Source organism: Dama dama, chromosome 20, assembly GCF_033118175.1.
Source record: "Dama dama isolate Ldn47 chromosome 20, ASM3311817v1, whole genome shotgun sequence".
Classification (NCBI taxonomy): Eukaryota; Metazoa; Chordata; class Mammalia; order Artiodactyla; family Cervidae; genus Dama; species Dama dama.
The window spans coordinates 35,625,377-35,641,145 of record NC_083700.1 but is presented as its reverse complement, the minus strand read 5'-3'; the positions used below and the strand labels follow the sequence as shown (position 1 = coordinate 35,641,145).

At 37.8% G+C, this 15,769-nt stretch overlaps 1 protein-coding gene across 1 annotated transcript in view; it reads right to left on the bottom strand.

Annotated features, from left to right (window-relative positions):
* The window catches only part of LOC133074520 (mitochondrial adenyl nucleotide antiporter SLC25A24-like), a 77,807-nt gene that overhangs the window by 28,998 nt on the left and 33,040 nt on the right, over positions 1 to 15,769 (bottom strand). The window contains exon 5 of the mRNA XM_061168443.1: positions 8,160 to 8,271. Coding sequence (XP_061024426.1) covers positions 8,160 to 8,271 — 112 coding nt within the window. The remainder of the gene's footprint in view (positions 1 to 8,159; positions 8,272 to 15,769) is intronic.

Sequence of the window (15,769 nt, the reverse complement as noted above, 5' to 3'; positions counted from 1 at the left end):
TGTCAAGTCCTTATTTTGTGTCAGAGGCTATTCTAAATTAGTGGTGTGTTAATTAATTTAATGTAATAACTAATGAGAAACCTCATAAATCATGTAATTTTGGAGAAGATGGAGAGGTGAGTGGGCCCTGAGACCAACACCTCTGCTGATAATCTGCTGAAGCATAGGTTTTGTAGAGGTGACATTCTAAGCAAATGCACATTTGTTTATTATTGTAGTTCAAAAAGAATTAAATAGTATATTAAAAAGATCACATACTCCAATTGCTGCTGCTGCTAAGTCACTTCAGTCATGTCCGACTCTGTGCGACCCCACAGACGGCAGCCCACCAGGCTCTGCCATCCCTGGGATTCTCCAGGCAAGAACACTGGAGTGGGTTGCCATTTCCTTCTCCCATACTCCAATTAAATGGGATTTACCTCTGGAATGCAAGGATGTTTAAGCATACACAAATCAATAAATATGAAACATCACATTAACAGAATAAAGGATAACAATTAGATCGTCTTAATAGATGCACAAAAGCACTTGACAAAATTCAGTATCCTTTATGATTTGTTGTTGTTCAGTCACTCAGTCATATCCGACTCTTTGCAACCCCATGGACTGCAGCATGCTAGGCTTCCCTGTCCTTCACCATCTCCTGGGAGCTTACTCAAACTCATGTCCATTGAGTCAGTGATGCCATCCAACTACCTCATCCTCTGTCAATCCCCTTCTTCTCCAGCTTTCAGTCTTTCCCAGCATCAGGGTCTTTTCCAGTGAGTTGGCTCTTCACATCAGGTGCAAAGTATTGGAGCTTCAGGTTCAGCATCAGTCATTCCAATGAATATTCAGGACTGATTTCCTTTAGGAGTGACTGGTTAGATCTCCTTGCAGTCCAAGGGACTCTCAAGAGTCTTCTCCAACATCACAATTCAAAAGCATCAATTCTTTGGTGCTCAGCTTTCTTTATGGTCCAGCTCTCACATCCACATTTGACTACTGGAAAAACCATGGCTTTGACTAGATGGACTTTTGTTGCAGTAATGTCTCTGCTTTATAATAAGCTGTCTAGGTTTACCATAGCTTTTCTTCCAAGGAGCAAGTGTTTTTTTAATTTCATGGCTAAAGTCACTATCTGCAGTGATTTTGAAGCCCAAGAAAATAAAATCTGTCATTGTTTCCATTGTTTCCCATCTATTTGCCATGAAGTGATGGGACTGGATGTCATGATCTTAGTTTTTTGAATGTTGAGTTTTAAGCCAGCTTTTTCACTCTCCTCTTTCACCTTCATCAAGAGGCTCTTTAGTTCCTCTTTGCTTTCTGCCATTAGGGTGGTGTCATCTGCATATCTGAGGTTAATGATATTTCTCCCAGCAATCTTGTTTCCAGCTTGTGCTTCATCCATCCCAGCATTTCGCATGATGTACTTTGCATGTAAGTTAAATAAGCAGGTTGACGATACACAGCCTTGACATACTCCTTTGCCAATTTGGAATCAGTCCATTGTTCCACATCTGGTTCTAACTGTTGCTTCTTGACTTGCATACAGGTTTCTCAAGAGGCAGGTAAGGTGATCTGGTATTCCCATCTCTTTAAGAATTTTCCAGTTTGTTGTGATCCACACAGTCAAAGGCTTTAGCATAGTCAATGAAGCAGAAATAGATGTTTTTCTGGAATTCTCTAGCTTTTTCTATGATCCAACAGATGTTGGCAATTTGACCTCTGGTTCCTCTGTCTTTTCTAAATCCAGCTTGTACATCTGGACGTTCTTGGTTCACCTACTATTGAAGCGTAGCTTGGAGGATTTTGAGCATTACCTTGGTAGCATGTGAAATGAGTGCAATTGTGCAGTAGTCTGAATGTTCTTTGACTTTCCCTTCTTTGGAATTGGAAAGAAAACTGACCTTTTACAGGTCACTATGGTCACCGCTGAGTTTTCTCAATTTGCTGGCATACTGAATGCAGTGCTTTAAGAGCATCATCTTTTAGGATTTTAAATAGCTCAGCTGGAATTCCATCACCTCCACTAGCTTTGTTTGTAGTGATGTTTCATGATTAAAAAGTCCTTACAATTAAAAAAAAAAACCTCAAAAAAATTGGGTGTAGAATAAATGTATAGTCATATATAACATTAATCATACTCAGTGATGAAAAATTTTAAGCTTTTCCTTAAAATCAGGAACAAGATGATGGTGACCACTCTCACCACTCCTGATCAACACAGTAGTGAAAGTTTTAGCCACAGCAATTAAGCAAGTGAAAGAAACAAAAGGCTTACAAATTGGAAAGAAAGTAAAATTTTCCCTGTTTGGAATAACATGATTTTATATTATTAAAAAAAAAAAACAAAAAAACCTAAAGACTCCACCAAAAAAACTGTTAGAACTAGTCAATGAAATGAGTGAAGTTAAAAAAAATAAAAAAGAAATGAGTGAAGTTGTGGGATATACAATAAGCATTCAAGAATCAGTTGAATTTCTATTAATTAACAATGAAATATCTAAAATGGAAATTTAGAAAATTCTATTCATAATAGCATCAACAAAATACTTAAAAGCAAAGTTAACCAAAGAGGTAAAAGACAATCAAAAACTGTAAGACATTGATGTAAAAACTGAAGAAGACATAAATAAATGAAAAGATATGACAAGCTCATGGATTGGAAGAATTAATATTGCTAAAATACCCATATGACCCAAAAACATCTATAGACTCAATGTAATTCTTAGAAAAATTCCAATGTCATTTTTCAAAGAATCAGAGAAAATAAAGTCCTAATGTGTATGTGTGTGGTTAGGCCACCCAAGATGGCTTGATCTTCTGCTGTCTGTACATACCCTGCTTGACCAGTGCCTGCTTCATCTCCACCCTACTCACATGACAGACTTTCTTCTATACTTGCCCTTGCCCACTCAGAGATTGTTCTAATCTTTAGATCAGAATATCTCCACTCTAATAGACTATCAAAGAGGTGGTGAGGCGGTGTCCCTCTGCTAGTTTCCCTGGTAATCAATAACCCAACCTGATGTCAATTCCCACTGTAACTGATAACCCTCATCCCAGGAGCAAAGATTGCCACCATTTCCTGCCCACCAAGTGCTGCACATAGTAGGATATTGCTCCAGGACCTTGCTTTAGCTGTGTCAATCCCCCTATCCATTAAACCCCTGATGTCTCTGTTGCTGACTCCAGGCTCTTTCTGTCGTCTCAAGGCTAGACAAGTTCAAGGCTTTCAGGTCTGTGAGGTCCAATCCAATAGTATGGACCCTCAAAAGACCTTAAATAGCCAAATCACTCTTGATACAAAATAACAAAGCTGGAATCATCACATTTCTGGATTTCAAATTATACAACAAAACTATAACAATCAAAACACATAGTATTAACATAAATACAAATATATAAATCAATGGAACAGAGTCAAGAGCCCAGAAATAAACCATTTATAAAGCATTTCTATAAAGATTTACAACCATTTCTTATCAGCTAATATTTGAAAGAACACTCAATAAGGAAAGTATAGTCTCCTAAACGGTGTCAGGAAAACTGGCTAACCACATGCAGCAGAATGAAATTGGACCACTATTTTACATTACTCACAAAAATTAATTCAAAATGGATTAAAAACTTAAAATGTAAGATCTAAAACTGTAAAATTAACCAGAAGAAAACACAAGGGACCAATGGACAGATCATTCAGACAGAAAATCAGTAAGGACACACAAGCCTTAAATGATAGGTTAGACCAGATTAACTTAATTTATATTTATAGAACATCCCATCTGAAAGCAGCAGAATACACTTTCTTCTAACGTGCACATGGAACATTCTCCAGGATAGATCATAGGCTGAGCCACAAATCAAGCCTCAGTAAATTTAAGAAAACTGAAATCATTTCAAGCATTTTTTCTGACCTCAGTGCTATGAGATTAGAAATTAATTACAAGAAAAAACTGTAGAAAACACAAACACATGGGGGCTAAACAATATGTTACTAAACAATCAATGGATCACTGAAGAAACTGAGGAAGAAATTTAAAAATTACCTAGAGACAAATGACAACAAAAACCTCAAAACCCAAAACCCACGGGACATAGCAAAGGCAGTTCTAAGAAGGAAGTTTATAGCAGAACAATCTTACCTTAGGAAACAAGAAAACTCTCAAATGAACAACCTAACCTAAAACTAAAAGCTAGTTCTTTGAAAAGATAAACAACATTGATAAACCTTTAGCCAGATTCAGCAAGAAAAAAGGGGAAAGGGTTCAAGTTAATAAAATTAGAAATGAAAAAAGAGAAGTTTCAAATGACACCATAGAAATACAAAGGATTATAAGAGACTACTACAAGCAACTACATGCCAATAAAGTGGACAACCTAGAAAAAAATGGACAAATTCTTAGACAAGTACAAACTGACAAGACTGAATCAGGAAGAAACAGAAAATATGAGTAGACAAATCACAAGTATTGAAATGGAAAATATGATTTAAACCTTCCAACCAACAAAAGTTCAGAACTAAATGGCTTCACAGTTGAATTCTATCAAACATTTGGAGACGAGTTAACACCTATCCTTCTGAAACTATTTCCAAAGACTGCAGAGGAAGAAACACTCCCAAATTCATTCTATGAGGCCACCATCACCCTGATAAAACCATATAAAGATACCACACAAAGACTGCAGAGGAAGAAACACTCCCAAATTCATTCTATGAGGCCACCATCACCCTGATAAAACGATATAAAGATACCACACACAAAAAAAGAAAATTAAAGGCCAATATCACTGATGAACATACTCACAAAAAATTCTTTAAAAGATATTAGAAAATTGAATTAAACACCACATTAAAAAAAATCATATACCAAGATCAAGTGGAACTTACCCCAGAGATGCAAGGATTCTTCAATATATACAAATCAGTGTGATACACCACATTAACAAATTGAAAATAAAAAATATATGATAATGTCATAGATGCAGAAAAAGCTTTTGACAAAACTCAACACCTGTTTATGATAAAAACTCCAGAAAGTGGGAATAGAGAAAACGAACCTCAACATAATAAAGACCACAAACAAACCCACAGCTAACATCATTCTCAGCAGTGAAAAACTGAAAGCATTTCCTCTAAGATTAGGAGCAGGACAAGAATAACCATTCTCACCACTTTTATTCAACAGAGTTTTGGATGTCCTATCCATGGCAATCGAGAAGAAAATGAAATAAAAGGAATCCAAATTGGAAAAGAAAAAGTTAAACTGATACTGTTTGCAAATGACATGATACTACATGCAGAAAATCCTAAAGATGCTGCCAGAAAACTACCAGAGCTCATCAATAAATCTGGTAAAGTTGCTGGATAAAAAATGTTGAATTCCTATACACTAGCAACAAAAGATCAGAAAGAGAAATTAAGAAACCAATCCCATGCTACATTATATCAAAAAGAATAAAATACCTAGGAATACATCTATCTAAAGAGGCAAAAAGACATGTACTCTGAAAACTATCAGATGCTGATAAAATAAATCAAAGTTGACAAAAGCAGAGAGAAAAACCATGTTCTTTGGCTGGAAGAATAAATATTGTCAAAATGATTATACTAACCAAAGCAATCTATAGATTCAATGCAATCTCTATCAAATCCCCAGGTTTTTTTGTGTTCATTTCCTGTGTTCCCCAGATTGTGTTCATTTTTCACACAATTGAACAAAAATCTTTTTAATTTGTATGGTAACACAAAAGACCCCAAATAGCCAAAGCATTCCAGAGAGAGTAAAACAAAGCTGGAGGAATCAGGCTCCCTGACTTCAAACTATACTACAAGTCTAGAGTCATCAAAACAGTATTGCGCTGGTACAAAAACAGAAATACAGATCAATGGGACAGAATAGAAAGTCCAGAGATAAAGCTATGCACCTCTGGTCAACCAATCTATGACAAACTAGGACAGAATATAAAATGGAGAAAAGACAGTCTCTTCAACAAGGGGTACTAGGAAAACTAGACAAATACATATAAAAGAATTAAGTCAGAACAACATACACAAAAATAAAATCAAAATGGAAGGCTGGATACTATAAAATCTTTAGAGAAAAACATAGGCAGAACACTCTCTGATATAAATTGTAGCAATATCTCTCTGATCCACCTCTCAGAATAATGAAAATAAGAACAAAAATAAAATGGGACCTAATTAAGCTTAAAAACTTGCACAGCAAAATAAAAAGATAACCCACAGAATGGGAGAAAATATTTGCAAATGATGCAACTGATAAGGGATTAATCACTAAAATATACGAATAGCTCATGCAGCTCAATATCCCACCCCCCCCCAAAAAAGGACAGAAGATCTAAATAGACATTTCTCTAAAGAAGACACACAGAAGGCCAAAAAGTACATGAAAAGATAATGTCGCTAATTATTAGAGAAATTTAAATCAAAACTACAATGAGGTATCACCTCACACTTGGTTAGAATGGTCATCATTAAAACGTCTACAAACAATAAATGGTGGAAAGGGTGTGGAGAAAAGGGAACTCTTCTATACTGCTGGCTGGAATGTAAATTGGTACAGCCACTACAGAGGTTTCTTTAAAAACTAAAAATAGAGCTTACGTATGATCCAGCAACCCCACTCCTGGCCATATACCTGGACAAAAATCATACTTTGAAAAGATAGTCACTGTATCATTATTCACAATAGCCAAGACATGGAAGCAACTAAAATGTCTATTGACAGAGGAATGCATAAAGAAAATGTGGGATATATATATTATATATATTTACATATATAATATATATAATACAATAAAATATTACTCAGCCTTAAAGAAAGAATGAAATAATGTCATTTGCAGCAACATGGATGAACCTGGAGGGTATTATGCTTTGTGAAATAACTCAGAAAAAGAAAGGCAAATACTATATGTTATCACTTATATGTGCAGTCTCTTACTAGGGGAATGGATAAGGAAAATGTATTCAATGTGTACTATGTCAGAGATAGAAGTAATAAACTAGATGAACACATAACAATAATAATGTCTTAAAATCATAACAAGTAAATAAAACAAGAAATAAGATGTGAACTTTAGCACAATACTATCTATGTAAATTTAAAACACACATGAAACAACATTATATGATTTTTAAGAATACAAATGGAAAACATGCCTATCACAATAAGTAACACTTTGAACACATACATTACCTGCTGAACTCTTTTCTAAATATACTAATGTACTAATTTAACTCTCAAAATTCTAACCATTATTATCCCCAATCTATAAATAAGGAAATTGAGGCACAGAGGGATTATATAGCTAGTGGGTGGCAGATGTGGCGTTTAAACCTTGGCATTCTGACATCAAAGGCTATGCTCTTAGTCTTCCCCGAAATGTACATGAAGAGGAGGCATAAAATTACAATGGTGGCTACAAATATTATGCCCTGAAAAATGACTGACTTAACTTCCTGCAGGCTTCCCTGGTGGCTCAGACGGTAAAGAATCCTCCTGCAATGCAGGAGGCCTGGGTTTGATCCCTGGGTTGGGAAGATCCCCTGGAGGAGGAAAAGGCATCCCACTCCACTATTCTTGCCTGGAGAATCCCCAAGGACAGAGGAGCCTGGCAGGCTACAGTCCATGGGCTTGCATAGAGTTGGACATGACTAAGCGACTAAGCACATAACTCCCTGCACCTGAGATCTAAAAAAGAAAAAAAGCTTATTACTAAATCTCATTTGTTCCTCACAACTCTTAATCAAATACTTATATTAAAATGGCAGGCATATTATGTAGCTGATTCTTTATGATTCTAAAATTTTGAATCTTCATCTTTAACTTTACGTTTTCTATGATAGAAAGCCTAATTGAGTATGCTATATCTGTGAAAAAAAGAAGGGTGTACTATTTTTCCACTTTTCTAGGACAATTAACTGTATAAGAGTCATTTATTCTCAACATAAAGTAGGCCTTTTCAGCAGATGGATATCTATATTAAGTTCTAGGTTTTAGCAAACAAAGTTATTGTGATAGCTATGTTTGCACACTTCTTGCTAAGAGTACTGTTACTTTAGACAGTGAGATCGAAAAAGATTATGTGATCATAAGAGATATGACATTTATGGCAAAATAAAAATAGAGCAAAATACAAAGTAATCTTACAGTAGAACGCTTCCAGAAGTGAGCAATTTCATCGATATTTTTTGCAGGATGAAGCAAGAAGTAGTTCTTCCATTCATCCCAGTCTACTGTCATTGTTCCATCTCTATCAATGCTGAAATTCAAAAAACATTTATAACAAAGCTAGCAACATTATAAAAATTAATTAAACACTTACTACATATTTATTGTAGAAACCACTTCTTTGGGCTTCATCAATTTTCCCATCTTCAATAAAAGTTTATTTTTTGGAATAGTTTAAGACTTTCAGAAATCTTAGAGAATATTTATTGAGATTCATTGTACAACCTATTAAGATAGTACTGAGAGTTCCCACATATCCCCACATCCAGTTTCCCCTAATGGTAACATCTCATATTATTATGATATATTTGTTACAATTAATAAACCAATATTGATATATTATTATTATTAACTAAAGTTAAGGCTTTAGGTCCTTTAATGTCCTTTTTTTGTTTTAGGGTCCCACCTGAGATACCACAAGCCATTTGGTCATTACATCTCCTTAAGACTTTCTTGGCTATGAAAGTTTCTCAGATTTTCATTGTTTTTTGATAACTTTAATAGTTTCAGGATATGCTGATCCAGATATTTTGTAGAATACTCCTCTAATGGAATTTATTCTGTATTTCTTTTTAATTATTTACTTGTATGTGTTTCTCTCATACTTGCCTATGATCTTTCAAAAAGAAAGACAATTTATAAGCCACTTCTACATCTTTAGCACGAAGTACTCAATGTTGAATGAATAAATAAATGAATAAAATGGACTGAAATTTAACCTTATACCTTTTGACTCTCTCTGGTAGTATTTTCCCCCTGACCATCTTCTCCTTTAATTCTAAAAGAACATAAAATCAGGCTATCCTGCCAATCCTTTTAAAAATGTTTTATTGTAAGTAACCTTACTTCTTGTTTAATTGTATGAAGGTTAGAGAACATATTCTACATGATTCAAATTCTATTTAGTTTTTCACATTTCCTTTATGACCCACCATGTGGTCAATTCTTGTGAATTTTCTATGGGTCCTTAAAATAATGCATACCCTGCAGCTTTTGAGTGCAATATTCTAGTTATGCTTGTTAGGTAAAGATTGATGGTGTTGGTGGTGGTGGTTTAGTCACCAAATCGTGTCCAACTCTTGTGACCCCATAGACTATAACCCACCACACTTCTCTGTCCATGGGATTTCCCAGTGGTATTATTGAAATCTTCTATTTTTACTGATATTTTCCTGTGTGCTTGTATTATTATTGAGAAATGTGCAATAAACTTTCTTACTACAACCATTGATTCATCTTGCTTTATAAATGAGACTACATTTTTAGATCCATACATATTTAGAATTGTTATATATTCTAGGTGAATTAAATCTCTAACAGCTATAAAATGCATCTTTTAAGTTTTGTAATGAATTTTGCCTTTGCCATTCTTTTTTCTTAAACAAAAGGAGATGTTAGCAACATCAGTAAGATAGCAGAGTAGGAGGTATCAGCCTTCCTCCCCCAACAGGAAAACTATAGTTAGACAGCTATCCAGAAATGAGAACATCTCTGGGAGGGTTCAAGAATCCAATTAAGAAACTATAACAACATGGTGGAGTAAAAAAAAAAGTAGAGAATGGTCACACAGAAACGATCACTGATGAGGCTCACTTAGCTGATACGTGTGGAGACGGCAAGAGACGAAGGGTGCGGGTTGACATCAACCACGTGGCAGGTGTCATCATGGTCTCCAGGGGCCTGCTCTACAGAGGGCCCCAGCAGCCTTTGCCAATGAGGACTTCAACAGGCCCCACAATGGCCATAGATTCCCCACAGTTTTCACAGTGAAGGAACCTGAAGTGGCATCGGTGCAAACCCCAGAGCCTGCTCCACAGAGAACACTGGCAGCTTTTGCCGCCGAGGTAAACAACAGATGTTGCTGCCATGGATGCACTGGAGAGGGAGATGCTGTGCACCCTCACCAGAGGGAGCCACTATTGCACCATCCTGGCACCAGGCCTGTCACCGCCATAATCCCTGAGCCCCGGCTGCTCCCCCATGCACCCACACTTCAGGCCCCAGCGTACAGCTGCTCTAGCACACATGTGTTCAGACCCCTGCTTGGCAGCTGCTTGGTTCACACCTGCATCTCAAACACCAGAGCCACTGTGACCACAGGCTAGTTAATGCCTTGGGCCCCAGAGCCACAGTCACTGTACAAGAGCCTACACTTCAATCCCCAGCTCCGCGGCTTTTCCAAGCATGGTTGCACCTCAGATATTGAAGGGACTGCCAAGGAGAACTAGCCAACATGCTGAACCTTGGAACTACAGTCAATCCATGAGCATCTGTGCTCCAGACCCTGGCTCAAAGGCTGTTCCACAGGTACCTGCATATCAGTACCTGTGCACTACTATCACAGGGGACCTTGCAAGCTGAATCCAGCACCATGACTGATCCCCTTAGCCAGGACAGCACCACTGGAGACAAGGAGATCAAGAGGTTTCCAGAAGATGTGAGCATCAAAGACTCCAACAGTCCTCATCACATTGCAGACATCTGCAGCCTTGGCCATTGAGGATCCTGGTAATCTTCAGTGATGCCAACGTCAGCTGACAGAGTTACACAGAAATTATGTCACTGGGCTTCTCACAGAATCAGAACTACCACACACACCCCACCTGGCACCCTTGTACCTACCCAAAAGTGAAGGTCTTTCCCCACCAAAACCACTCTGAAAAATCTGAAAGACTTCAGACTTCAGACTCCATCAAATGTGCATATATCAATTCAAGGATACAAGAAACATGAAAAATCAAGAAAACATGACACTGACAAAAGAACAAAATACTTTTCAGTAACTGATCTCAAAGAAATGGAAGTCTACAAATTGACAACAAATTCAAAATAATTGTTTTAAGGAAGTTAAGCAAGTTATAAGAGAACACAGATAGACAACTCAATGAAATCAGGAAAAGAAACACATGGACAAGATGAGAAGTTCAACAGAGAGACAGAAATCATAAAAAAAAAATCAAAGAGAAGCTCTGGAGATGAAGACACAATGAATGAAATGAAAAATGCAATAAAGAATATCAACAAAAGACTTAAGAAGGACAAAGAATCTATGAGCTCAAACATAGATCATTTGAAATTATCCTGTCAGAGAAGAATAAAAGAAAAAATGAAAAACATCTACATGAATTATGGACAAGAAAAACAATATACACATTAAGGGTGTCTGAGAAGGAAAGAGTGAGAAAAGGGGCAGAAAGCGTCTTTTAAAAACTAATGGCTGAAAATTTCAGCCAGATTTGAGGGAGCTTCCTTGATAGCTCAGTTGGTAAAGAATCCGTCTGCAATGAAGGAGACCCTGGTTCAATTCCTGGGTCAGGAAGATCTGCTGGAGAAGGGATAGGCTACCCACTCCACTATTCTCAGGCTTCCTTTACGGCTCAGCTGGTAAAGAATCTGCTTGCAATGCAGGAGACCTGGGCTGGGAAGATCCCCTGGAGAAGGAAAAGGGTACCCACTTCAGTATTCTGACCTGGAGAATTCCATGGACTGTATAGTCCATGGGGCCACAAAGAGTTGGACATAAGTGAGCGACTTTCACTTTTTCATGAACATCTAGGTACATGGAACTCAAAAGTCCCCATACCTAATGAGGACTTCTCCAAGACACATTATACTAAAATTGTCAAAAGTCAGAGACAAAAATTGTCACAGAGAAGAGAGAATTTTGAAAGCAGCAAGAAAAACAAAATTCACTTCATACAAGGTAACTTCCCTGAGGCTATCAGCAGACTCCTCAGCAGATATCTTACAGTTCAGGAGAGAGTGGGATTAAGAAGAGATAGTTTCCCAGGCAAACAAAACCTGAGGGAGATCATCACCCCCCAGACCTGCCTCGCCAGAAATACTAAGTGGAATTCCTTAAGTTGAAATGGAAGAACACTAATTAATATCATGAAAACATATGAAAGAATAACACTCACTGGTGAAGGTACATCAGATTGAGAATACTCTAGTACTGTAATGGTAGTGTATAAATCACTTAACTGTAACATAAAGGATAAAAGACAAAAGCATTAAAAATAACTATAGCTACAATAATTTATTAATGGGTATACAATATTAAAAAACATAGTAATTTCAAAAATTAACATGTTGGAGGCAGTAAAGGGGTTCAGTTCAGTAGCTCAGTTGTGTCCAACTCTTTGCAACCCCATGGACTGCAGCATGCTAGGCTTCCCTGTCCATCACCAACTTCCAGAGCTTATTCAAACTCATGTCCATTGACTTGGTGATGCCATTCAACCATCTCATCCTCTGTCGTCCCCTTCTCCTCCTGCTTTCAGTCTTTTCTGGCATCAGGGTCTTTTCCAATGAGTCAGTTCTTCACATCAGGTGGCCAAAGTATTGGAGCTTCAGTTTCAGCATCAGTCCTTGCAATGAATATTCAGTACTGATTTCCTTTAGGGTTGACTGCTTTGATCTTCTTGCAGTCCAAGGGACTCTTGAGGGTCTTCTCCGACACCACAGTTTGAAAGCATCAATTCTTTGGCACTCAGCTTTCTTTACGGTCCAACTCTCACATCTCTACATGACTACTAGAAAAATCATAGCTTTGACTATACAGACCTTTGTTGGCAAAGTAATATCTCTGCTTTTTAATGCTGTCTAAGTTTGTCATAGCTTTTCTTCCAAGGAGCAAGCATCTTTTAATTTCATGGCTGCAGTCACTATCTGCAGTGATTCTGGAGCCCAAGAAAATAAGAAAAGGGGTAGAATTTTTGTATGCAAAGTTAACTTGTATTCAGCTTAAAATACTTTATAAGATGTTTTATGTAAGCTTCATGGTAACCACAAAGCAAAAAGCTATAACAGACAAGAGAAAAAGAAAGCAATCAAAGCAATTACTACAGAAAGTCACAAAATCAAAAAGAAAGATGTCTAGAGAAGAATAAAGGAACAAAGAAACTACAAGCCATTAAAAAACAATTAAGAAAATGATAATAGTAAGTCCTTACTTATCAATGATTAAATTCTCCAAACAAAAGTCATTGAGTGGCTGAATAAACTTTAAAAAACAACACTTAGCTTCTTGCTGCCTAAAAGAGACTCATTTCAGCTTTAGGGATACACATAATCTCAAGGAGAAGGGATGGGAAAAGATAATCCATGCAGATAGAAACCAAAATAGAGCAAAGTAGGAATAACTAGAGTTTAATTCAAAAACTATAAAAAAAAAGACAAATAATGAGATTATATAATAATTAAGAGGTCACTTCATTAACAGACTATAATTATAATATTCATATATATTATATGAACCAAATATTGAACTAAATATATTAAGCAAATACTACCAAATCTGAAGGTAGAAACAGACAGCAATGAAACAACAATATGAGACTTAACTCTCCCACTTTGAACAACAGATAAACCATCCAGACAGAAAATCAGTGAAGAAATAATTAACTTGAACTACACATTAGACCAAATGAACCTAAAAAACAAATACAGCAGCAGAACACATAGTCTTCTCAACTGCACATAGAACATTCTCAAAGATAAATCATGTCTTAGGTCACAAAACAAGTCTCAACTTTAAGACTGAAATCATATCAAGTATCATTTCTGACAATAGTATGAAACTAGAAATCAATAACAAGAGGAAAACTGGAAAATTCACAAGTACATAGATATTAAACAACACTCCTCTGAACAACCAGTGGGTGCAGGAAGATATCAGAAGAGAAATAAAAAAGTCTCATGAAAAATAAAAATAGAAACACAACATAACAAGTCTTATAGCATGCAGCAAAAGCAGTTCTAAGAAGGAAGCTTATAGCAATAAAGGTCAACATTTTTTTTTTAAAGAAAGATCTCAAGGGGAGGAGCTAAGATGGCGGAGAAATAGGATGGGGAGACCACTTTCTCCCCTACAAATTCATCAAAAGAACATTTGAACGCTGAGCAAACTTCACAAAACAACTTCTGACCACTAGCAGAAGACATCAGGCCCCCAGAAAAGCAGCCCATCATCTTTGAAAGGAGATAGGACAAAATATAAAAGATAAAAAGAGAGACAAAAGAGCTAGGGACGGAGACCCGTCCCGGGAAGGGAGTCGTAACAGAAGAAGTTTCCAAACACCAGGAAACCCTCTCACTGACGGGTCTGGGGGAAGCTTTCGAATGTCGGAGGGCAACCTAACTGGGAGGAAAAATAAATAAAATCCACAGATTACATGCCTAAAAGCAACTCCCAGCAGAAAAGTACCCCAGACCCCTGCATCCGCCACCAGCAAGTGGGGGCGGAACGGAGAGGAGCGGGCGGCAGTGCTTAGGGTAAGGACCAGGCCCAAATGCCCTGAGGGCAATCGGAGGGAGCTGACGTGAGATAGCAACTTAAACTGTGGGATAGCAAGAGAGAGAGAGAGAAAATTAAACAGCCTGAACACACTGTGGGCCGTTGCAGAACAAAGGGACTGAGCAATTCCAGAGAAGTGCTAGCCGGCTGCAGACCAGTCCATCCCCCGCCGGAGGCAGGAGGCAGCGGGGAAGGGAAAGGGGCAAACTCGGCCCCAGAGACGGCGTCCCCTACCAAACTGCAAACAGGCTTCCAGTCTCTAACCAAAGACTTCCTGAGATTCTGGATGGTCGACATCCACCGGGAGGGTCGCGGCTAGAGACCAGCTGAGGGGAACAGACACAAGGTGCACGCAACTGCCTGGCGTGCATGGAAACTGAGGCGGGGACCACGGAGGGGAGAAGGCGCACCGCACCCAGGGAGAGTGCGCCCGTCAAGCTCCTGGCTGCCTGAGCTGCTCGGGCTGGGAAGGTTCAAAACGCAGGCCCAACCGAGTCCGCGTTTTTGTGGAGTACCCGAAAACTGGAACCGCATGCCACACAGGGCCTGCTCCATATAGAGCAGCTGGGAACCTGAGCAGTGTAGACAGGGAAAGCACACACCCGTGAGCGGGGGCAAACCCAGTGTGGTCGGAACACTGCGAGTGCTCCCCACACAGGCCAGTGACATTTGTCTGCAGCGCCCCGCCCTCCCCGCAGCACGACTGAACAAGGGAACCTGAACAAGAGACCACCTCTGCCAACCTGTGTCCGGGTGGAAATTAGACACTGAAGAGACAGGCAAACAGAAGCCAAATAAACAAAGGGAACTGCTTCAGAAGTGACCGCGGCAACAGATGAAAATCCCTGTAGGTAACAACGACTACATCAGAAGGGGCCTATAGATATCGAGAAGTGTAAGCTGGAATGAGGAGCTACCTGAAACTGAACCAAACCCACACTAACCGCAACAGCTCCAGAGAAATTCCTAGATATATTTTTACTTTTCTTTTTTAATAAAAAAAAAACTTTTTTCTTTTCTTTTTTAATTTTTTATCTTTTATTTTCTTTTAAAATTCATTATTATTCCTCCATTACTCTTTAACTTTCATTTTCATTTTCATATGTTTTTACTATTTTTTTATTAGAAAAAAAATTTTTTTTCTCTTTTTATTTTTTTCTCTTATTTTCTTTTAAAGTCCTCTATTACTCCCGTATTATTCCATAATTTTCACTTTCATTTCACTATAACC